Raw genomic sequence first — 26,303 nt, forward strand, 5'->3', positions numbered from 1 at the left:
TAGTAAAGAATTCTACTAAAATAAATATTCCACGTGTAATGGCAACAACTTTCGAAGATGTCAATTTGTATGGCGGTGCGTCCCTTTTTTGCCAATCATTGTCGTATATCTGCAAATATATCAATATTTACAATCAAACAAGTCACATTAAAAGCTTGTGCCAATAGAATAACAAACGTACCCCTGATTAAAAAGGAATTGGTAAGATATTGTTCTGTTTACACCATCAATTTCATAACCAGTATGTACTTGTTAGGTTCTCATAAATGGTTGAACCAATTTAAATTTACGCTTGTAAATCAGTCAATTACCCTATTAGTATCCCGTGTCATGCTACTGAATGTTGTAGTATTCCATTGGGTGTTGTAGGTTGTAGAGATTGTTTATCACGTTTATCACATAACCTTGTTTGTTGACTGTTGGTCATATTGACAGGTAAGTAATTCAAAATTTTGAATTTATCATATAAAAATGTTTGTTCCTTTAAACACTTGTAAATATATCTGTATTCTATACCATATATTTGTATTTTTTATTTCATATTAACCAATTTCATAATAACGAAAAAATCTTGTTATAAAACAATGGCTTGTTAATATATGGTTACTTAAATATTCAGAATTATTGATTTTAATCTCACAGTTGATATTTATACTATCATGAAAAATTTATTTGAAAACATGTTGAACTGATATGAAATAATATAAATACTTCACAGTATTTAATTGTTATTATTTTTTTAATCCATTGATTTTGACATTCTCAAATTATCTCTATATTTCAACAAAATGTAATGAAAATGTTTACAAACAAATAACTAAACTAACTATAAGACAGCCTGCTGATGTCCAATAGTGTTTGTTGCATTAACCGTTAATATTCACTGCTGAACATAGGCTTGCAAAACAAAAATTCATTAATTGAATGTTTTGATTCATTATGAGTTTCTTTAGAGGCTTTTTTCTGTCATACATTCACCAAAACTTGGTTACCTTTTCATTAGGTTTTAATGAGACAGACTAATAACTTTCTAATATTACAAATGGGAAAGTTAATTTGTTTGTTATCTTATAATGCTTTAAAGGCTTAATTAATTAGTCTGGATTTATATGGAAGAAGGATATAGGCTATTTTTTATCCCAGAGATGTTGATAAAATCCTAGATAGAAGCTTATAATATTATAATTGTAGCTGTTTGTAATGGTATTTATATGTTTACTCAACCATTTTTAATCTGTTTTTCTTATGCAACTTAGAATGGCAAACAAGCTGACCACACATGTGACGGAAAAGCTGAATGGTTTTTAAGGTAATTTAGTACTCAGTTAGATTATATTATATACCAGTTGCAGTTGGGTGAAGCCAACGGAGACTGCTATTATTCAAATACATATTTCCATTACTGATGATAATGAGTAATGATTTGCACAATTTTGGTAATATCTTTTAAAAATCTAGAGAGGCTATGACCTTGGCTATGCTGCCTTTGTATAATGCATTGGAAGATTATATATAAATAATATTAATTAATTATGACTTTGATTTGGGGAGTTCAAATGTTATCTTAACTTTTATTGTAGGTTTCTATTAGTGATGTACCCACTGTCCATATTTATATATGCAGATATATATGTATGTGTATATATATATATATATATATATATATATATATATATTTTTTTTTTTTTAATGATCCAACACATCATTAGTTTCTATATACTTTTGGTAGGTTTAGTTGTTGGTCAATTGGGATTTACTTACATTACTGGATATGATGGAAGTGGGGTTTGCTTTTTAACTTCCCTTGTAAAAAAATACCTCAAATAAATATTTTATTGCAGTACAACATTGAAAGTATGCATGCAATTGTAACTATAATCTGCTTTTCTTTGGAGTAATTGGTGACTAATTTAAGTATATCTTTATTAAATTAGCAGTGCATAAAATATTGAAAAATTTAGTTTTTAAATTTCTTTTATATATTTTACTAGTATAATAAAATTGTTACTAGACAATGTCTGTATATGAGAGATATTTAAGAAAAATTAACATGAGGGATCTTAATAACAGTAATAGAAACCCAGAAAAATTTTTTTTAGAAATTTTGTGTCTGTGTGTTTGCATATTTGTTTTGGCATTATGCAAAAACTGCAGCATCAAACTAAATGCAATTTTCACAGTTATATTCCTGTAGGTCTAATTTAAAAGCTGATCTATGTTTTATCATGATACACCTATTTGGTGGCCTGTTTGATAAATTTTCCCTTTTCTGTGTATGTGTGTAAAATGTGGATTTCATCCACACATACAAGTAGTGAGCAAAAAAGTTTTTTTTAAGCAACTTAAATTGACAGACAAACTGACGGACTACCTGATGGAAAGTGGTAACCGTCTCCTATAGATTATATTATATTATTCAGTAATATTATTTTTTTCTTATTATTAAATGAATAAATTTGATAAAAATACATGCTAATATTTTTTTCTTCTGATTCTACTAAGAGTAACTGTAAACATACAATAGCTATGTGTATTTTTAACTTGTAAGTGGCAATGACAAGATGCAGTCAATAGGTCAGTAATCATTAATTTTATATGCCATTGTGTTATACACAGTCATCAATTACAATCAAATAACCAATAATATTTGAATATACTTTTGATTCTAAGTAAATTTTCTAGTGCTATTTATAATTTATCTAAATTGTTTACTTGGCTATGGTGAAGGGTGGGATATAGCAGTAAAATTACAGGATACATAAGTGTAACACCTTAATCTTCAAAAATAACAATGCATAAAGGGAATCGGAGGCGGCACAGTATATTATAGTTTTATTAGAACTTGATGAAAAGTAACTGTCGCCTATAGACATGAGCAGTACCATGGACATAACAGAATATACTATTTCGCCCATGATACCCCCCATGCGTTGCCATTCCTGAGGACTCAGATGTTATTTCATCATCATCATCACATCAGTTGTTAATTGTCCAGTCCTGAACACAGGCCTCCCCCATAAAAGAGGTTTTACTTGAACCATGTATATGGTAAAATTGCATAGTATATTATAGGTATAAACAATTTGTATTAGTTCAATTATAATTTTATAGAGCGTTTTAGAATCGATCCTAATGCTTACAGATATTGTATGATTAACTATGAAGTTTATCATGAATGCTTCATATTCATTTCTTAAAACAGGGTGGGGTAAGAGAAGCGGTCATTCATGCAGAGATAACAAACTGTGACACTTCAATATATTTTGTAATGACGCGCTATGTTTTTTTTTAATGAATATGGAATGGTAACTGTCCAGGTTTTTTTATTGGATGATAATGGATTTTTTTATAGGTGATAATGAAATAGTAACCCCACCCGCGCTATCGGTATACACCGCCGGGGCACTAGTGACGGATGATACATGAGGCTGAAACAGGTCAGTTAGCCCATCGTGTGAATTGTCACGATGGTTTCCAAGGGGAACCACGTGGAGGTTGAACTGATAGGGCATATTGCTAGCAATAGGGCTGTCATATATCGAAATCATATATATATATATATATATATATACATTACAATATATATATACAATATATATATCAATATATATAATATGAAGCTTTAGTGTATGTACTAGCATTATGGCCAATATTTTTTTAAATTTTTTTGGTCATATTAGACAGACGCCTTTTTATGCACATTTGTGTGGCCATAAAAAAGCGTCTTATCCTTTTATTGTATAAAGTCAGGAGATTCACAACTTTTGATTAAACTCTGTATAAGTATAATAATGTAATTTACTACAATTTTATGTTATCCAACCCTGACATCACGTTATTACGCGTAAAAACTGGATGATTTCGGATGATGATGATTCTTGAAATAATCTACGTACAGTTATAATTTAGCGGATGTCCTCGTTTAGTCATGCTTTAAGTAGTCGAGTATTACGCGTTATTTAGATTTTTCTTATATTTTCCGTGCAGAGTTGTATGAATACAACTGGAAAATGTTTTTTCCCATTTTTTTTATGAAAAAAGAAAATAAGTTGAGTCTCCCATGCTTACAGCTGAATGCATCATCTTAGTAGGCTGAATATGTCGATTATTAACCCATGTTCATTTCATTGTTACAACACTTGCTTAAAATGATGCTTATGATTTCTTGTATAATCGAGGGATATTTGAAATTAGTATTGCTACCCGCATGCCTTAGCTGAGATAAATTGGCCGCTTTCCATACAAACGTGACTGGTTCAATTTCAAATATTTTTTTTCCTCATTCGATATACATTAATATCTTTTTTTATATGAGTAATAAATTGGTGTTATTTGTTTTTCTCTTCGAATTTTCGAAATCAACTGTAATCTTGTCTAATTATCATCCTAATTATTACCCTTACCCCAATTATTATTTTGGCCCAATGTGATATGTTTTTCTCTTCCATTCTTCTCTTTTGGCAGTAATTTCCTTGTTCACTCTAATTCTGGCCGTATCATCTTTCACGCAATCCATCTATGTCTTTATAGGTCTTCCTCTGCCATTATAGCTTAATAATTAACTTGCTTAATATGACTACAGTATTGTGAAAAAAAAAATACCAGTATTTACTATTAAATATAAAAATCATGTGTGATAATTGTAACTAGATAAGCGATGCTGATGATTTATTTTATCATATCTGTTGTGTACTCATTGAGATTTACTATAATAAAATTACCTGTTTACTCGTAGTCTACTCCTAGTCTCCCGACGCTATCATCACGTTTCGGTAAGTAATTTCGTCACGTCACTTTTTGTGTAATGTAACACTGTAGTTTTACTGAAAGATAAAGTTTGCATATATTTATATTTATTTTAATAATTTATTTATTACAACTTAGTCTTTTTTTTTTGTTATTACTTGTATATAAAAACTATGTTAGTATTTAATTACTAATAATGATCTAGTTCTCTTTCTTTCGTTCTTGCATTCGCACCAGAGGACTATCCAATTTATTTGCCACTGTTTTTACAAAATTGTTATACCATTTTTAAATTGGTTTCTTTACTTATAAAGTTATAATAAAATGTAATATTGTATGTAAAAACAAAAAAGATGTTAACTTTTATTTGTTAGTTAAAGTATGCCTATCTGTTTGAAATGAAATTTTAATTGCTTATTTTTTAATCCTCTCTATAAATTTTACAATTTAAACTAATCATAATTAGATTTTTGTATAATAGTGATAATTTATTTAGCTTGAAGTTTTTGTAGTCATAAACTTCTTGCATCAAATCAGTGTTTGTATTTAAGAAAAAGATTTCTAGTTTTATGTTTGTTGTTGTTTTTTTTTTTTAATTATTGTAATAAAAATCTGAGCGAAGGTCGCGTAAATGATAAGTAGAACTGAGTAGAAAATCACTCTCTATCCTTGTTGCTCAAGCACTCGTCTGTCTGTATCCATCTGAGTTTCTCATTATACATATATAAATCCGGCATTTCATCATCATCATCTGAGCCATTATCCGTCCACTATTAAACAGGCCTCTCCCATAGACTGCCATCAAGAACGATAAATCTGGAACTTATTTATTATTAATATATATATGTATGTATATATATATATATATATATATATATATATATATATATGTCATTTGACTATTATACTTATATATATTTATAATTATTTTCCTTAACGTTTAAATCTGTTAATTTTCTTAATTATACATTACCTACTTGTACAACAATTAGTCCATTACCCTAAGGTTGTCTTGAAAAGATTGCTCTCAGCAATAAGACCGCCTTACTGTACTTATACAATTGTATCGTTATATTTATTAATTGTGTTGTTTTCCCCCTATATTGTATAATGTAAATAAAGTATACCCACTCATTCATTCAACTTATTATTATATAAAATCTCCAATAAAATGAAAATGACTATAACATGATACGGATCGTAATAGCGCATCAATATTTGGTCTATGCGCCGAAAAAAAAAAACGAATCTATCATATATTGGCAGATGTAAATAAAAACAACATTTCACACCTGAAATGTCTGTTGAATTTTCACCTGGATGTGTTATGACAGACTGTTCGTGCAACTACCCGGTTTGTTGCTTTCAAACGTGCTTTATAAATGGATATTGTACTACGGGCGTGCCAGTTTATGTCTGTTGACTCTGGGCGTAGGTCCGCGATGGAATTACTTAAGTGTGCGTGGTTACTTTCAGTGTGTGTGTTGTTACAGTGCGCCTGCGCATCGACGTCTTTCGCCCCCACTATCATGACGTTCGAATACCCGGAGGCGCGAAGAGATGAAACCGTCGTCGACGACTACCACGGAACAAAGGTACGTTACTGATATGCATACAATTTACTACTAACTTTTTACCCGCGACTTCGTACGCGTGGTTACAGTAATAAGAAAACATATGAAATAAAATACTTCTAGATGACCTATCAAGTTGAAGTACATAACAAATTTTAAATTAAACCTTCATGAACACGACTGTTAAAACCGCATCCAATTTAGTGTAGTCGTTTTTGTATAATAGTGGAACAAACAGACAGGCAGACAAAATTTTTATAATATCTTCTTAAAATCTCTCGTATTAATTTTTCTTGAATATCTTCTATGTACAAACATCGTCAATTTTATTCTATTAGTAAGATGATATTACAAATAGCTATGTATATGTATATTTACAATAACTCTGTATATGTACTCGTAGATATCTACAACAATTGTGTATCGTGTATCTCTGCACATTCTAGATTGGCTATTTATAAGAAAAATAAGGAGAATATCTATAGTATTAAGTCCGCTTTTTGACCACATTTTATAGGTCAATGAAGTTTACATAAATAAATGAATAAAATTAGGCCTAAACGCGATCGATTTCACTTTTGGCTGATGTAACGGTATAATTAGAAAGAGGCTACTAATGCATCTACGTGGGTAGCTCTGTCTCGCTTGGCGGGCAAAATTACCGCTTAATTTAGCTATGCGAATGGCTGTGTTTATATTTGAAGGGTGAGAATTAGTAGTGAAATGACTGAGTACTGTACGACTGAGTATGAACGGTAATAGTCAGACGAAGTTTGACTGCGTTTCAGGATCTAAAAAACAAATATCAACCTAAATCCTTTGAATATTTTAATTATATGTTTGGATCTTAAAAATGATTGTTACTTTATGCTTTGGAGAGCATGTGACGTCGTCACCCAGTACGCCAAACAAAAACCAAAAAAAAATCGTTTATAAAAAATACGGCTGAGAATCTTGTCGCTAGAAGGCGACACCATCATACGAATAGTTTTTGCTAGATGATAATGGAATAGTATCCTCTCGAAATAGCCTTCGTTATCGGTATACGCTGGAGAAGTATCAGCGAGTAGTGATAGGTGAGGATGAAAGCAGGTGTTAGTCCATTGTGACGGATTCGACAAGAATTAATCACAATAGTTTCCAGGAGGAACTGTGTGGAGGTCCAACTGGATCCTGACTTGATGGGATGTTAATCCCCATTCCTAGCAACGTATATTGCCGGGATTTGAGCTTAACATCCCCTTTACTGACATTCCCTCTCCTCCCACTAGTAGTAGTAGTATTGGATACTGTGACACAAGATTTTTGTCCAATTGTTCATTAGCACGCAAGTGATATCACTACAGCTCTACTGTCTATAGGCATCTATAAGCTGCTATGTTTGCCATCAGACAGTAATATGCTTGTTTGCCGTCTTAGTGGTATAAAAACATAATTTATATCATTAAAGACACTGTTCCCTTATGTCTCTGGACCATAACTGGTTAGTGTTGTTGACCCAAATAATTTACTTTTACTGATACTAAAGAAACTATTTGAATACGTATTGTATTGTACTAAAATAAAATTTTATTTATTATACCCAGTGTTTTTATCAATTTATTTCTCACGAAATTGTAATAATTTATTTTAAAAAATCAGTTTCACTTTAGTTATGGTGAATTATTCTTATCACAAATATTACTTTTTATTAGATTATATTGTTATTATATATTGTACTATTTGATATTTTAGGTTTTTTTTTTAATGAGTGTAAATGGTGTGGTAACCCCGCCTGCGCTAACGGGATACCCTGGCGGAGCACCAGTGAAGGGTGATAGATGAGAATGAAAACAGGCCAGTTAGCCCATCATGATGAATTTATCAGGAATTAACCATGATAGTTTCCAGGGGGAACCGCGAGGAGGTCGACCTGGTTGGGTATATTGCTACCAATGGGATTCTCAGTCTCCATTACTAACAATACCTTTCCCCCTCTGATATTTTAGGTTAGTATATGAAATATGCTAATTCTATATAATTGAATTGAAGCGACTGAACGTGTTTTTGTGTACTAAATTAAAATTCGAATGAATAAATTATGACTACCAAATTACTTTGAGAACTTTGTTTTTTTTTTAAAGCAACGAAAGTAAACAACTTGGTTTATAATATTAATTTCGTATTCATTGTAGTTCATTATTATTCAAGATATTGAATACAGAGCCTATTTAATGTAATGTCTATGTCAGTCTCCTTGTCCAAAAATAAAATGCTGTTCTAAGCGTTCTTTTATCATTTGAGAACAGCTGGACACATTTAGATTTATATATATATATATATATATATATATATATATATATATATATATATATATATATATATATATATATATATATATATATATATTTTCAACTTAGAATGGCAAACAAGCTGACTTAGAATGGCAAACAAGCTGACGGCCCACCTGATGGAACCGCCGTGGTAACCGTCGCCTATAGACATGAGCAGTACCATGGACATAACAGAGTATACTGTTTCGCCCATGATATCCGCCATGCGTTGCCATTCCTGAGGACTCAGATGTTATTCCTCTGTACCCAGTAATACGAATGTTACAAATCATCATTCTGGAGGAAGTAAAATAGACAACTTTTGTAAACAGTAAAGATGTATATTGCTGCTAAAAGAATAATAATAGAAAAACAAGTCTTGATTAATAGTATAATTGTAAAAATGAGTTTGTTTGTTACATTATAGCGACTTAACGGCTTAACCAATCACTATAAAATTTGGTATTTACGTACGTTGGAGATGGGATATATGCTATTTTTTATCCCGGTCAGTAAACATATCCCGGTCATACGGAATAAGTTGCGTTTATAAACTAGTAATAAACAAATACCTCTGTACATATCGCACAGCGCCATCTAGTTTCAAACTAAGCAGGGCTTACACTATGGTTAATAGACAACTGTTAGAAACACTTTTTTTTTTTGTAAATACATAGATATTACCTATACCCCTTAAAAGGTAAGGCTGTCGACCGTGATCTCTGAGAAATAGGTATTTTATATGGTAAAACCAATAGCTCATTTCGTATTCAAATACAAAGAGATTTTATTATAAGATACATTGCAAAGATATACGCTTATAACTATGTTAGTTGTTAATTTATATTCTAAATGGTGTCACGATCACCTTATTATTCCAGTCTCGAGTCGCTGTTGTGGTACAAGGCTGCATTGACCCTACTCAATGTTACCATATTGTTTTTTTTTTTTATATACTTTTTTTATTGCTCCACAATTGAGTTATTTGTTTTGCTGTGTAAAAGGTGGATTAGAAAATAAATTCCAAACGTGTTTTAATTTAAATCAAACGTTGATCGTAAGATCTTCCCACGGTTGCGCATGCCCATGTTCTATCCCCGTACTTTCAACGACTCTATACTGGAAATGTGAATTACCAGTATAGAGTCGTTGAACGGCGATAGATTTGTTTTTTTCATTTAATTAGAATATCAATAAAAATATATGCTACAAACATAAAACGGCAAAACAAAAACCCGTTTGGGGTTTATCCGTCACTATCGGAATACATTTTCTCACATAGTCGCTTATTTGATAAATAGTGGGACTTTAGTTTTTTAGTTTTTATTTTCGGCTAAGGTATCTGTTTTACTCAGAATCTGCTGAATAAAACATATTATAAAAGAATTTAGGGAATTAATTATATTATATTAATATTTTAGTCCAAAATCAACAGCTGATCGCGCTGTATCAGAGCTAACGTTTTTAATTTCAGCATGTATAAGTGTTTAAAAAAATAGGTTTTACAAGTTGTACCCATAGTACAAACATGAGATTTATCTATTCTTATTGTGATATAAATAATAGCTTATTGCGTAGTTGTCAATATATACATCAAATATATATAAAAAATTCATAAGGATTAAAAATTTTATTTTTCTTTTGCAGAAATTAGAGAGGCTAAAAATAATTACCTGAAGTTATATTTTTAAAATTGACATTTGTCTGTCTGTTATTACGTTAGCGTTATCACGAGAAAATGACATTTAATTTCAATGAAATTTTAGAATTGAACGAGCGAATCATGTGGTAATGCAATACATATAGAAATTTCTTAGAAACTATCAAGTTCTTAGTTAATACGAGTAATAATCTCTTTGATAATACGGTCTATTCTAAGATGCTATTTCTCTAAACCTATCTTTAAAATTATTCTTTAATCTTTAAAAGTAAAACTTCAAATTAATATTACAGCAATATCTTTATTCCAAATGGTAGTATCATATAACTACATAGTGTTTTCCTAAATTATTGGGAAAAACACAAGACACTGTAGACTATACAATACGGAGCAGGCCATAAATAAACTTCTACAGGAGCCTTAAAAATAAAAATAATTTTATTAATCTAACGTCTGAAAATAATTTTATTAATGTAACGTCTGAAGAGAATAAATTTAATGTTTTTATTATATTATTTTTATAATTTTGTTGTAGTATCTAACGAATATAAGTACAAAAAGTATATTTGATGTTTTTATTGTATCTTTTCTTATATACGACTTTTATTGTATACGACTCAAAATGGTAAACAAGCTAGCGGCACACCTAATAGAACTAACTAAACTGATAGAAATAAATTCGATGTCCGCACAATAAATATTTGCATTTGAAAGTATGTCTATTCGTATTAATCTGAATGTTTTCTGTTTATAATTCGTATAAGACAAAAAAGGTATCTATATTTTTTTATACCACTGAGGTAGCAAACAAGCATACGGCCCACCTGATGGTAAGTGGTTATCGTAGCCTATGAACACCTGCAATACTCTGGTATTTTTTTTAATAGATGTTAATGGAATGGTAACCCCACCCGCGCTATCGCTATACACCGGCGGAGCACCAATGAAGAATAATAGATGAGGATGAAGTAGGTCAGTTAGCCCATCGTGACGAATTCAACAAGAATTGTTCACGATGGTTTCCAAGGGGAACCACGTGGAGGTCGACCTAATAAGGCATATTGCTAGCAATGGGGCTGTCAAACTCCATTGCTAACAATCCTTTTCCCCCCAATACTCTGGTATTAGTGATAGTATATTATGCGTGCGTTGCCGACCCTGAAATCTCTATCACTTGTATGATACCTTCATTTTGCACAAGCTGTGCTTAGTTTAGAACTAGATGGTGTGTAACATATTCTGTGATACTTATTCTTTACAGATAAAAGATCCATACCGCTGGCTAGAAGATCCAGACTCCAACGAGACCAAAGAGTTCATAGAGGCAGAAAACAAAATAACCCGACCCTACCTGGACTCGTGCCCAGTAAAGACGGACATACACGAGCGACTGACAGAACTGTGGAACTACCCCAAATACTCTTGTCCGTTCAGGAAGGGCAACAGATACTTCTTCTTCAAGAACACCGGACTCCAGAACCAGAAGTGAGTGTTCTATTGATGCAAATATAGTTTGTCGTTGTACGGAGATAAAATGGAATTATAATTTTTTTTTTAGTGGATGAAAATGGTATGATAACCCCGCCTGCGCTAACAGGATACGCTGGCGGAGCACCAGTAAAGGGTGATAGATGAGAATGAAAACAAGCCAGTTGGCCCATCATGATGAATTCATCAGGAATTAACCATGATAGTTTCCAGGGGAAACCACGAGGAGGTCGACCTAGTTGGGTATATTGCTAGCAATGGGATTTTTAGCCTCCATTACTAACAATCCCTTTCCCCCAGTACTATAATATTGTATGACTAACTTTTTACCCGCTAGTTCATACTTGCGGATTTCAGAACTATAAAAACCATTCACTAATTCTAGATGGCGTGTCAAAAAAAAACATACACAAGTTTTAAAGTTAGACAAGAACCCTCTTATTAGAATTTTATTATAAATATCCGCAAATGTTACACAAATTCAAATTTATCATCAGGACAGGCAGTAGTAAAATAAGATACGGTGAAAATTGTAAGGATGCGGATGCAGGTGGCTGCTTTCACCGTTCCTTATGGCAGTCTATGAGGGTGGGCTGTGTTCATCAGTGGACAGATAACGGCTGAGATGATGATGATGTGAATACTAACATTATATAGTATTATCTGTATTATTATATAGTATTACCACTTATTTGTAAGTGCGTTTTATTTTCTTTTTTTTTTTTTTAAGAAATATTTTTGTATGTTGCAATATGTAACATTATTTGAGAGAGCTATTTTATATGGCGTTTTCAATTCTAGCGTACTATACGTACAAGACAGTCTCGACGGTGAGCCGCGTGTGTTTCTCGACCCTAACACATTATCAGAGGATGGCACGATCGCCCTCTCAGGCAGCAGGTTCACGGACGATGGTGCCATCTTCGCGTACGGATTGTCAGCTAGTGGCTCCGATTGGATCAGCATACACTTGAAGGATGTGGCCACAGGTGAGAGATTTGATTTTGGTCTTTATATCGTGTACTTTCCGCGTGGTCCCGGCATAGAATAGGCTACCCCTTTCTTTCCCGTAAGTGTCATAAGAAACGACTAAGGAAAGACGAGGGATAGGCAGCAGCATCCCTCTTAAAATATCCCCAAAGCCTGCGATTGCTAATCATCTTGTCAAGGGTGGCAACTACTGGAAAAATCCCCCAAGGTGGAAGGTTATGCTCAACAGTGGACAGTTAAGGGCTGATATGATGATGATATCGTGGATGCAGGTTGATATGTTATTTAGGTTTTTTTTTTATACAACTTAGAATGGCAAACAAGCTGACGGTCCACCTGATGGAAAGTGGTAAACGTCGCCTATAGACATGAGCATTACCATGGACATAACAGAATATACTGTTTCGCTCATGATACCCCCCATGCGTTGCCATTCCTGAGAACTCAGGTGTTATTTCTCTGTACCCAGTAAATTCACGGTTTCTTATAAATATTGCCTACCACGCTGTATGCACTTATATATTACCTTACAACTTGTTATAATACATATAGTCTGCATTGAAGCTGTTAAATGTTTTATATTAAATCTTGTCTTAAGCGTCTAATAAATAAATAAATATGGAAATTATTACTGTTATTATAAAGGAGTGTTCGATCAGTCATACTGAAATTTTTTTCCAAAGAATGATGAATAGAAAAACAAAAAAAAATTCATACTAACTTGATACATAGAGACGCCGTATCAATACGGAGCATAAGAGATAGGAAAGAAGATCGGAGTACTATAGTCACTTTCAATAGAACTTAATAAAAATGTATACAAACGAATAATTGACCCGATCAAAAAGGAAAACTTAGTAAAGGCTTCTGATTAGGCACCTCTGTCCCATTCGTGTTTTACCCGTGAAGCAGTTGTATTTGCATGGCTGTGTTTCGGTTTGAAACATGGGATATGGTAATGAAATTACCATAGCCAGGATACAAAATCATAACATCTTAATCCTAATGAATGGCAACGCATGAGGGGTATCATAAGCGATACAGTATAACACTCTATTATGTCCATATTACTGTTCATGTCTATAAGCGACGGTTACCATTTTCTATCGGATAAGCCGACCGTTTGTTTACCATTCTAAGTTATATAAAAAATATCCAAAAGGCAGCTTTCTGATATCCAGTAATAATACAAATAAAAACCAATTAATATAGAATGTTTTGATTCGATACTAGTTCCATTTTTGCCATATAGTCCCGGCATAGAATAGGCCACCCATTCCTTTCCCGTGGGTGTCGTAAGAGGCGACTAAGGTAAGACGAGGGATGGATAGCAGCAGCGTCCCTCTTAAAACATTTCAAAGCGTAATTGCTGTTGCCAATTCGCCTGCCAAGCATGGCAACTACTGGCAAACCCCCCCCAGGGTAGGCAAATGTTCAACAATGTACAGTTAAAAGCTGATATGATAGTTCGGTTTAGTTTATTTCTGTGATATTTTCAACAAATCTTGGTTATCTTTTTAAAAAGTCTATTAAAATAAATTATAAAATCGCGGACTCATATACAGCTCTTTCTTCATCCGCTTTTATTACTTATCTTTGTTTCAAATATATAAACTAATGGGGATATAAAGCAGCTACTTTGAGGATAATTCATAATAGAATCCTATTCATATTTATAATTTATCTAATTAATACTTATTTATTATTTCTGTTTACTGTATTTATCTGTGAAAACTTAATTGGCTAATATCATAATCAAAATTTAAGTTTTTCGTTATAATATGTAAACCATATTCAGACTTCCTATGAATATCTCAAATTATAGAATCATTGAAAGAAACTGCTACTTGAACTCTTTTTTTTAACAACAATTCACGGATAAAAATTGACAAATGTTTAAAATATTAAATGATTTGTTTTTAAATGTAATTTTAAATATAAAATATTTTTTTTTTATATTCTAGGTGAAAATTACCCAGAGGTTTTAGAAAAAGTAAAATTTGCGTCAATGTCGTGGAGTAAAGACAACAAGGGACTGTTTTATTCGGTATGTAACATATTGATGTTTCATTCGCTTATTGCTCTTTTTTTTACTAGTTGTTTCTCACAGCTTTGCCTGTGTAAATTACAAAGTATCCTATATACTAAGAATATAACATACCCGTGTACCAAATTTCAATCAAATAAATTCATCTATTTAAATGTAATTGACTAACAAAAACTTAGGTTTTTGTTATTGTTATTTTGTTGTTAAATTTATTATTGTTTATCTTTACAAACTTTCATATTTATATATTTCATGTCTCCGCGATTCTTTACAGATAATCACGAATGTAAATAGGCATTTATTAAAAGGAGTGTTATTTCATCAAATATCTATTTATTTGTTACAAGTTACAATAACAGTTTTCAAGCAGAAATGAGCATTATCTGTAGACAGTTTGCTAACTTAAACATTGTAAACATCACAACAGTAATATAAAAATAAAATTTGTAAAGCTTTTAAAAATATATTTTCAATATTTTTTAACTAATGATACTTTGATGAAAGAATTTATCGAATCTTTTGCTTATTTTATTAAACAATTGACATAAAAAGAAAATATAACAATTATTATAAATTTAAATAAATTTGGGCGGCAAGAAGTCAAGTATGCCAAATAGGTGTGTGTGTGTTTTTTTTTATACAACCAAGAATGGCAAACAAGCGAACGGTCCACCTGATGGAAAGTGGTAACCGTCGCCTATAGACATGAGCAGTACCATGGACATAACAGAGTATATTGTTTCGCCCATGATACCCCCCATGCGTTGCCATTCCTGAGGACTCAGGTGTTATTCCTCCGTACCAATTGGACAAATGTTCAACAGTGAACAGTTAATGGCTGATATGCGTCAATTAAAGAAATGATTATGATAATGATGATTTGTACAAAATTTAATCAAAAACTAATAAAAGTGATTTAGTAACGTATCCAATAGAATTTTTACTCTACGTTATCTTCTGTACTCTTTGATTATTAAATCCCATATTTCAAAATAATGTACAAACTTTGTGCTATTTTTATTCAAGTTTGTACTATTAAAAATATATGTGTGTAAGTTTATGTATGTGTGTGTATATATAATAGTATATAAGTGTGTATAATGAGTAGGGATATATATTTTATATTATTACATGTATCATATCTCTATATTAAGAAATAATTGAATTTCAATGTGCCTCCGATCAAACTGTTTATAATTACTCCTCTCCATCCAAAGGTTGCCTGGAAGAGATCGCTTTTAGCGATAAGGTCGCTCATTGTTTTCTCATTGTGATTATTTCTTGTAATTGTTTATATTTATAATAAGTCTACTATTGTAATCTTTTGGAGGAAACAATAAAGAGTATCTATCTATCTATCTATAGGATTTTTTTTAATAGATAAAAATAAAACGGTAACAATTCGTTATACCCTGACCAGATAGTCTCGTATAGTGTCATTTTATTTCGAGTTATCCTCGTTCTGCTGTGATGTAGGTTTTGCCCTTTATTCCTGTAGTCGCCTGCAACTACTTACTGTAGGATTATAGGTAATAACTAAGATTATGTTCCACAAAAAAGAATCTACTTAAATTGTGGCAAAACCATTTATTTTGATTTAAAAACTAAACTACTAAACTGATTTTGGAAATTTACTGTGGGAACAATCTATAAGTATATCCCTTTCAGATAAAGAAGAAATTTTTCAAATCGGTTTACAACTGATCGTCTTATGAAATAACAAACAAAAACAAATAGAACCTCCTTTTTAAAGTCGGTTGAAACGAGATTGCCACGTTACAATCTCATTACCACAATGCGAAAAAATAATGCCTATATTTTGGTTACAGCGATACCCTGAACAGACGGGCAAAACGGACGGCTCGGAAACAGAAGTGAATCGAGACCAGAAATTATGCTACCATCGGCTCAACACGTCGCAGGCTGAAGACATAATCGTTGTCGAGTTCCCTGAGGAACCACTGTGGAGAATGTGAGTTAATTTTTAATATAATAAATATTATCTTACAGTATAACAGGCCAGTCCTTCAACTACTCGATATACTAGAGGGAGACTTTGTACAAAAGTTGATTGCTTGGGTACCTCTGTCCCATTCGTGTTTCTACCGTGAAGCAGTTGTGTTTGCAGGGCTGTGTTTCGGTAGGATATGGCGTGAATTTACAGGGTACAGAGGAATAACACCTGAGTCCTAAGGAATGGCAACGCATGGGGGCATCATGGGCGAAACAGTATACTCTGTTATGTCCATGGTACTGCTCATGTCTATAGGCGACGGTTACCGCTTTCCATCAGGTGGGCCGTCAGCTTGTTTGCCATTCTAAGTTGTATAAAAAAAATACCGATAGTACTCCTCAGGCTATAGAGTTTCAGTAGGGAACAATCATCGTCATCGTCATTAACAACCCATCCATTACTCGCTGCTGAACATAGATCTCCTTTTATTTCTCCTCAAGTTCAATCCCGCGCCACGTGCATTCATCAACTCGTTTCTGCGATTGATGTCTATATCTTTTGAGACTCCACACTACGCTTGCCTTTACGAAGTCGCCACTTGAAAACATTCCCTTATCGCTACACTACCAAAGCGCTATTAATTGCCATTTTCTAACATTTTCTTTCGTCGTTAACAGAGACATCTGCACACGAATGCTGGGTCAAGACAAGCGCTCGTATGTCTAAGATTGTGATAATATTTATATCCCACAGTAGTACCGTATATATTAGTAGCGACAAATTTTTACCACTGAAGGAAGGTTCTTATGTATTTGTATTTTTGTGGCTACCATACCCATGGGCGTACCCAGCTTCTGGTCGGAGGGGGGGGGGGGGGCACATTTGTGACGCTTGCTGACTGAACTGTTTTTTGTAATGTAACCGCATAATATATTGTAAGGCATACATTTTTCAACTATATATTTATAGCTTATTGAAATAGTCATTTTTTGCGGAGCAAAATATACTTTTAACAAAATTATAATTTTATATATACTATAAATTTAATAAAATCAAGGCAGTAGGCAAACTTTTAGAAATACGCTTATACCAATTGCCCATATAAGCAATAGTTATTTTATCTAAACATTGATGTATAGTTCAAATAATGCGTAATCTTTCGCTGTCTCGAAATTGTAAAGTGACGAGTGCATTCGTGTTTATCAGTGGAGCGGAGGTGACGGACTGCGGCAAATACTTGATCGTGTCACCGGTCAAGGACTGCCGCGACAACCTCCTGTTCTTCGCGGACCTCAGCAAGCACCCAGACATCACCGGGAAACTGCCACTCACGCAGATTGTACACAAGTTTGAGGCAGATTATGAGGTAAACAAAAATGCTGCGTTTATTACAGAAAAGAAATAACAGAGACTTGGAACAAAAGTATCACTGATACCTAATTACGTTATGTTAAATCTGCATTACCATCAGTCCCCAAATTAAGTCAGACTATCTTTGGGAGTAAAATGGGTACATGGTACCTTGGGCGTCACAATATAGTCTGAGATGTCTGTAATCCCGTTCGATATAGACGATGGTTATCTATCTATACACATAAACAGATTTTTTTTTTGATGGATGAAAATGGTATGGTATCCCCGCCTGCGCTAACGGGATATGCTGGCGGAGCATCAGTGAAGGGTCATAGATGAGAATGAAAACAGGCCAGTTAGCCCATCATGATGAATTCATCAGGAATTAACCATGATAGTTTCCAGGGGGAACCGCGAGGAGGTCGACCTGGTTGGGTATATTGCTAGCAATGGGATTCTCAGTCTCCATTACTAACAATCCCTTTCCCCCACATAAACAGAATTATGGTATTCTACAGAGCAGAGATCTTATGGTATGTTAATATTTACGCCACGATACATCCTACCTGTCCAAGTAGCATGTATCAATGTACTTGTAATTTTTTTTTTATTATTTATTTATTTATTTTACACTTTATTGCACCATTAAAAAGAAAAATAACAAATATAGTAAATATTAATGAGAAGTGATACAAAAGGCGGCCTTATCACTAAGCAATCTCTTCTAGACAACCTTTGGGTAGATTAAATAGTACTAACCTAATGAGTAAAAAATATGCGGAACTAGTCCTATAAGGAATTATTCCTTCTTCTAGATTACTTGTAATCTATTAGTACTGCTAATTGCGAACTTATTCAGGTGTGCCTTGTAATTATAAAAAAAAAATAAGTTTTTTTTATTAATAATATTGTTATTATTTACAGTACATCTCAAACGAGGGTTCAGTGTGCATATTCAGAACGAATAAAAATGCACCCAACTACAGACTAATCAAAATTGACCTGCAGAACCCAGCTGAGGAAAATTGGGAAACACTTATACCTGTATGTATATATATGTAACTAAATATTGTTGTTATATTTAAAATTTCGTAAATATCTTTTTTAGTTGTGTGCTTCTGGCATAAAAGGGGCTATCACTTCCTTTCTCATATGTGTCATAAGAGTCCCTCTATAACGTCACCAAAAGCCTAACTGCGGTTGCCATCACGCCTGCCAAGCCTGTATATTACTGGCAAAATCTCCCTTATGGGGAAGTCTTATGTTCAGCAATGAACAGTTAACAACTAATGTGATGACGATGATGAAATATCTTTTTTATAAATGTATAAATGTAATAAACTACCAGAGGGAGACTGTACAAAAGTCGATTGCTTGGGTATCTCTGTCCCATTCGTGTTTCAACCGTGAAGCAGTTGTGTTTTCATGGCTGTGTTTCGGTTTGAAGGGTGGGATATGGCGTGAATTTACTGGGTACAGAGGAATAACACCTGAGTCCTCAGGAATTGGAACGCATGGGGGGGTATCATGGGCGAAACAGTATACTCTGTTATGTCCATGGCTCATGTCTATAAGCGACGGTTACTACTTTCCATCAGGTGGGCCGTCAGCTTGTTTGCCATTCTAAGTTGTATAAAAAAAATACTATATTGTTTAATGTAGTGTATGAAATTGAAAAATATATTAACAACTCCAGCAATAGTGTACATGACCTTTCCATTTTTCAGGAACACCCTAGCGACGTGTTAGATTGGGCGGCGGCAGTAGATAATAATAAATTAGTAATACATTACGTCCGGGATGTAAAGGTGAGAATCATGTAAATATTTTTATTAAGTTGCCATTTGTGTGCCGGAAATGGTAACCGTGGCGTATAGACATGAATAACGCGTACGTGCGTTGGTTTTCTCAGAACTACGATGTTATACCTATAAAAATACACGGTACCAGAAGCAGAACCGACAATCGATGGCGAAAAAAGGTTCTTGACCTCGTACCAGCAAACTCAATGTAGGACGATCGCCCCACTAGATGGATTGACGACCTCAAATACATTGCAAGAAGTCATTGGATACAGGTGTTTCAGGACAATTCCTTATGGCAGTCTATGGGGGAGGCTTATGTTAAGCAGTGGATAGATAATGGCTGAGATGATGATGATGATGATGATATAAAAATTGCATAAATTACAAAATCAAATATTAATCCAACATTACAGAGCGTGTTACAACTGCACAGCATGCAGAGCGGCGACCTAATACAGACGTTCGATCTGCCCGTCGGCACAGTGGTCGGCTTCTCCGGGAAGAAGGAGTACACAGAAATCTTCTACCACTTCATGTCATTCCTCACGCCGGGCGTCATTTACCATGTCGACTTCCAGAAGCAGCCGTACACGCCCACCGTGAGTACTTTAATTAATTTGCTAAAAGGGACCTAACTCTTTTTTTTTATAAAATCAACGTAAGTTGGAGAATGTAGGTAGTTATGTATGTATGTGATAGGTATTCTCAGTAATAGAAATTAGGATTACCATTTTTTCTTTTATTACCAATATAATTGTAACTTCGCCTTCGCTGTCGATATGCGCTGGCGGAGCACCAGTGAAATTAAAAACTTTTTATTTATTTATTTATAAATTGCTCACTACACTTAGTATCCCAAAATGTGTAGTGAGCCATAGGTTTATTTTACCAATTTAAAAATAATTTTAATAACATCTAGAATCATGTAATTTATCAATAAATATATCAATATCTGGCTGTTGAGCAATTAGAGAATTGAGCAGAGAAATAGCCTGATAAGATAAGGTGCAAACTGAGCAATATAGGTGTGAACCGGATAATAATAAATATATATTATTAAAACGAGATGATTTTGTAATAAATTTTAATTATTATGCTATAACTACAAGATCTGTAGGCCTGTATTACCTGTATGCTAAGTTATGTGGATATAACCATATTTCACCACCAAATGTACTTAATTTCAAATCTGTTCAGTCTTATTTGCGTGAAAAAATAACAACCGTCCTTATAAACTTTCGCATTTTGAACATTAAAAGAATTAGTCGTAATAGGTTGACCAACCTGAAAACCAGTGAAAGTAATTATATACTAAGTACTAATATACACTATCCATAAGGTTGGCCGTCAGCTTGTTTGCCATTCTAAGTTGCATAAAAAAAACACTAAACAATATAGTTTTAAAAAAGAAATGAATAATTATCATACTATGAATGTTAGCCCCTGCTTTTGAATTAGTGAAATCTCTTTATTTTCCCCTTCAAAGAATGATACAGATTTTAAAGGTTTGTTACTTTAACTTAATAGTATAAAAGCAAAATAAAGAGGCAATAAGACCGCCCAGCCTTATCTTTAAATAGCTTTTGATAATGGACAATTTCCTTACCTTCACAATACCGTTTCTGTATTCAATTCAGGTTTGTACACCTTCTCAGAATTACCTTTACATTGTATATTTTACTATATATTTATTTCAATGTTGTAGAAGAACTATGTGATGAAACTTTGTATCATTTTCAGGTTTTCAGAGAAGTGAAAGTAAAAGGATTTGATGCGTCACAATATGAGGCTAAACAAATATTTTATTCAAGCAAAGACGGCACTAAAGTTCCTATGTTTATAGTATCTAAGAAGGTAAGTTTCCCTTTATTTTCTCAACAGAGTTTTATTATTTCGTATCACAAATATTGAAAGCTATATTTCATATGTATAAAATGAATAAGTAAATATACATTTTTGTTGGTTATTTGATTGAAATTATTTTGTTTAATTCCGCTACCATTAGTATATGCAACTACCAACACTCGAAGATGAACCACCGCCAATCTCCGACTGCTATTATGCTCACAGATATTTTGCAATACGTGTTTTACCTGTAAACAAGGCATCTTCAGGCAAATTATGAGATCCCTACTCAAAGCCTAATGTTAACCGTTTGGCATTCAAACTGAGAGCAGCGATCTAATGGGCTTATAAGGGGTTTGAAGTTTTTATAAGTAAGAGGGTAAACATTTATTGATAAAAAATTCATGAGAGAATCCTGAATTCCTTAGGTTCACAGATTGATTATTTAGTTGATATACATAATTCGCAGAACCTACCTCGCGACGGCTCGAACCCAGCGCTGGTATACGGCTACGGCGGCTTCAACATCAACATCCAGCCGAGCTTCAGCGTTACGCGGCTCGTGTTCATGCAGCACTTCAACGGGGTCGTCGCCATACCCAACATTAGGGGCGGAGGGTGAGCGCCGCATACTTTTATCTGAATTGATCTTTATAAGTCGGAACAGTTGTACTACTTCCACATGTACATTACGGGACATACTTTACCTTTTTTAAACGAAATGTCTAAATGATAATTAATAATCAACCAACCACGTGGTTTACAAATAAACTCACAAACAGACATGATATTATTTAATAAATACGTATAAAGTTGTATAGAATGTAGCCACTTGGTTGGTTAAGCCGTTAAGGCGCTATAACATAACAAACAAACTCGCTTTCACATTTTTAATATTAGTAAATATTACTTGAGTGACTCACCATGTGTTTCTTTCCTGTGGATGTCATAAGAGTCGATTAAGGGAGAGCGAGGAAGGATGGGTATCAGTGTTTCCCGCCTAAAACATCTCTGAAGCCTAACTGCAGTTGTCAATACGCCTGCCAAGCGTGGCAACTACTGGCAAAATCTCCCTTATGGGGAAGGCTTATGTTCAACAGTGGACAGTTAAAGGCTGATATGATGATGATGACATGAGTTGTATTGTGGTTGCAGTGAATACGGCGAGCGGTGGCACAACGCGGGCCGACTGCTGAACAAGCAGAATGTATTTGATGACTTCCAAGCGGCGGCCGAGTACTTAGTCCGCGAACGGTACACGCGGCCCGCGCTGCTGACCATACAGGGCGGCTCCAACGGCGGCCTCCTGGTCGCCGCCTGCGCCAACCAGCGGCCCGATCTCTACGGCGCCGCCATCGTGCAGGTCGGGTGAGTGCCACTTTAGATTATTTGTATAGTGTGACTTGGAGTCAACAACCGATTGTCAGTTGGCGTTCAGAGATACATTCATAGGCATTTTTATTTTATCAATCTTTCGTTGGCCATTAATTCTCTTTCACACGCCAGAATAAATATATTTGTACGCCAATGAAATTTTGTCGGTCTAGTGCATATATAGCATTATTGATATTTTAATTTATGTTTAAAATAACTTGCCTTAAATGAAGTTCAACCGAAATTATACTTCAATGTTACATCCAAAAATATTTAATACATGTTTGTATTAAATCTTGAGGATAAACATTGAATTATAATTTTGTTTTATCTTGGTATTTTTTCCGTTTGCAGCGCAATCTAATAGTGCACTAACATAAGGGCTATATAATTGTTATCGCTAGATGGCGTTGAAATATTTGACGAATTTCAGTTATAAATGTAAAAAAATGTTCGAGATTCTACTAATGATACACAAGACACCAAAATATGTCACGATTATTTTATAGCTTCAGTACAAAATATGAAATTTGTGAAAATATGTTTTACAGCGTGCTAGATATGCTGCGTTTCCAGAAATTCACGATCGGCCACGCGTGGGTCTCGGACTACGGCAGCTCCGATGAGAAAGTGCACTTCGACAACCTCATCAAATACTCGCCTCTGCACAACATACATTCGCCAGATGATGGTATTAATAAAGTCCTTTACTACTCATCTCACGGTAGAAAGATATAGTAATTGTAACTAATGTTTATTGCGAAATCTTCGCATGGACTTGATAAATATTTCTGCTGCTAAGCAGATGTGCATTTCGATTTTATGAATGTGTTATGGCAGTTAAATTACACGGTAAAGAGACAACCTTAGTGCTCAAAATTGGCAATACATGTATGATATCGTAGAGATAACAGTGTATTTTGTCATGCCCATAGGCGACGGTTACCACATTCCATCAAATAACCTGTTGGATTGTTTGCTTGAATTGCTTAAAAAAACATGTTCACATATCTATAGTCGACTTACCTATGCTAAAACAAAACTGTTGACTGTGAATCAGTCCATTTTCATTGAAATGTTCAAACATCTGCTCAAAGATGATCTTTTCTAACACCTTACTCAAGTCTCGTAGAATTGAAATCTGTTTGTAGTTACCAAGTTCAGTATTTCTCAGATTTAAAGAAATGTATTAGTTTCCTAAGTTTCATTAAATGAGGAAAAACTCAATTATCATTAATTAAAGACAACAGCTAAATGTAGAGCAGGGATATCCTATTATTTTACAGCTTTGACATACCTAATGATCTTCAATATTCTTTAATTGAAATTTCTCAAAGGTTTTTATTATCTTTTATGGGCATATATATTTATATTTAAAAATAACTGGATATATTATATAGTTATATCTATGTGTGTATCTCTGTGTGTATATATATTTATAATTGTAACTGTTACTAACTATATAGCTACTAATAATTTATAATTTATCGTATTATTTTTGCACCATATGTTATGTTTTATATACAAAACCTATACACACTTTTTACTTTCGGGTTCTCAAGGTTGCCTGGAATAAATCCCTTTAAGGGATAAGTCCCCCTCTGTACATTTTTGCTATAACCTAATTAATATCTATACTATAAGTGTAATGTACTAAAGCATATAAATAAATAAATATTCTTTCGTGAAAAGGACTTAGCTAAATGAGGAGATGAAATATAGTAGCTTAGATATGGTTACAACTACAGCATTGTTTAAAATGTGAACAGAGACGGGCGAGTACCCGGCGATGCTGGTGATGACAGCGGACCACGACGACCGCGTGGTGCCGCTGCACTCGCTCAAGTTCATAGCCGCACTGCAGCACGCTGCGCGCCGCTCGCAACAGCGCCGCCCCCTTTTGGCGCGCGTCGACATCAAAGCAGGCCATGGCGGCGGCAAACCCACCACTAAAATCGTGTGTATATTCAATAATCTATCTACATAAAAAATGAGAATCTCCTTATTAAAGTCAGTTGGAAAGTTACATTTCAAGCGCGCTTAAACTAAACCCTGCAGATGATGTTAAATTATATTTACCACTTATTTCTATTTTCCAAATCTCATAAGAGACTAAGGAGAAAACTTAAAATACAATCCTACAGCTAGTCACCTAGTTAAGGTGGTAATAGTATGTTAATTATTTTTTTTATACAACTTAGAATGGCAAACAAGCTGACGGCCCACCTGATGGAAAGTGGTAACCGTCGCCTATGGACATGAGCAGTACCATGGACATAACAGAGTATACTGTTTCACCCATGATACCCTCCATGCGTTGCCATTCCTGAGGACTCAGGTGTTATTCCTCTGTACCCAGTAAATTCACTGCCATATCCCACCCTTCAAACTGAAACAGCCATACAAACACAACTGCTTCACGGTAGAAATATAAATAGGACAGATGTACCCAAGCAATCGACTTTTGTACAAAGTCTCCCTCTGGCCTGTGTCCGGTAATAAATTGTTTATAAACAATTCGATGACGTAATTATTGGTATTGTTACAGATTGACGAGCACACAGATATTCTCTGCTTCATGACGCAAGCGCTGGGACTCAAATTCGTAAAGTGAACGCACCTGCCATAATTTCAGGGATAGTATTAATGAAGAGATTAATACGAATAGTATTATGTAAATATACCACAAGCATGTACACAACAGTCTGTTGATTACCTCTGGGTCTTTACTAAGACTGGTGATAATTGTTACGCATTGCTATTTTTTTATTAATAAAACTTTGTTTTTAATTTTGTATTTATTTGTTAACCTCTTAATCGGAAAGACGTAGAACAAATCTTAGATTTTGAGCATAAAAAGTCCCTGATATAGTCTCACTAGTGGTATATATCTATCGATAAATAACATAGATTAAGATTAGAACAGAAAAGTTATTGCCAGAAAAACAGTTACAATGAAAATACAAAAATATTATATATATTAGGCTAAAGAAACTTGCTCAGCTGACTTTGAGTGTCCTAGTGCAATGTGTACAGCTGCATAGCACTGGTTTTCAGCCATACCCTCTTAATAATTTAGGGTAGTGCCTCTACGGTAGAAGTTTTTCGTTGCTATATCAATCTTATATGGCAATTTCTATGGATAGATCCATATA

General features: G+C 33.8%; 1 protein-coding gene across 3 annotated transcripts; it reads left to right on the forward strand.

The window, feature by feature from the left end:
• Positions 1–40: 40 nt before the first annotated feature.
• Positions 41–25,938, forward strand: LOC113518272 (prolyl endopeptidase). Of its 3 annotated transcripts, none has more exons than XM_026903115.3 (16): positions 41–201; positions 6,240–6,341; positions 11,554–11,777; positions 12,582–12,769; positions 14,735–14,817; positions 16,647–16,789; positions 17,978–18,137; positions 19,049–19,168; positions 19,852–19,932; positions 20,343–20,528; positions 21,670–21,783; positions 22,244–22,392; positions 22,930–23,142; positions 23,700–23,839; positions 24,918–25,105; positions 25,697–25,938. In XM_026903115.3, exons 1-16 carry the CDS (start codon positions 58–60, stop codon positions 25,760–25,762), a joined length of 2,301 nt encoding a protein of 766 aa, XP_026758916.1. In that variant the 5' UTR covers positions 41–57; the 3' UTR covers positions 25,763–25,938. The 3 variants fall into 3 exon arrangements, with proteins under 3 accessions (XP_026758916.1, XP_031768888.1, XP_026758918.1); XM_031913028.2 differs by lacking the exon at positions 41–201 and adding an exon at positions 336–435; XM_026903117.3 differs by lacking the exon at positions 41–201 and adding an exon at positions 4,750–4,772.
• Positions 25,939–26,303: the final 365 nt, after the last annotated feature.

This window comes from Galleria mellonella, unplaced genomic scaffold, assembly GCF_026898425.1.
Source record: "Galleria mellonella isolate WM207_F2 unplaced genomic scaffold, CSIRO_AGI_GalMel_v1 utg171, whole genome shotgun sequence".
Lineage (NCBI taxonomy): Eukaryota > Metazoa > Arthropoda > Insecta > Lepidoptera > Pyralidae > Galleria > Galleria mellonella.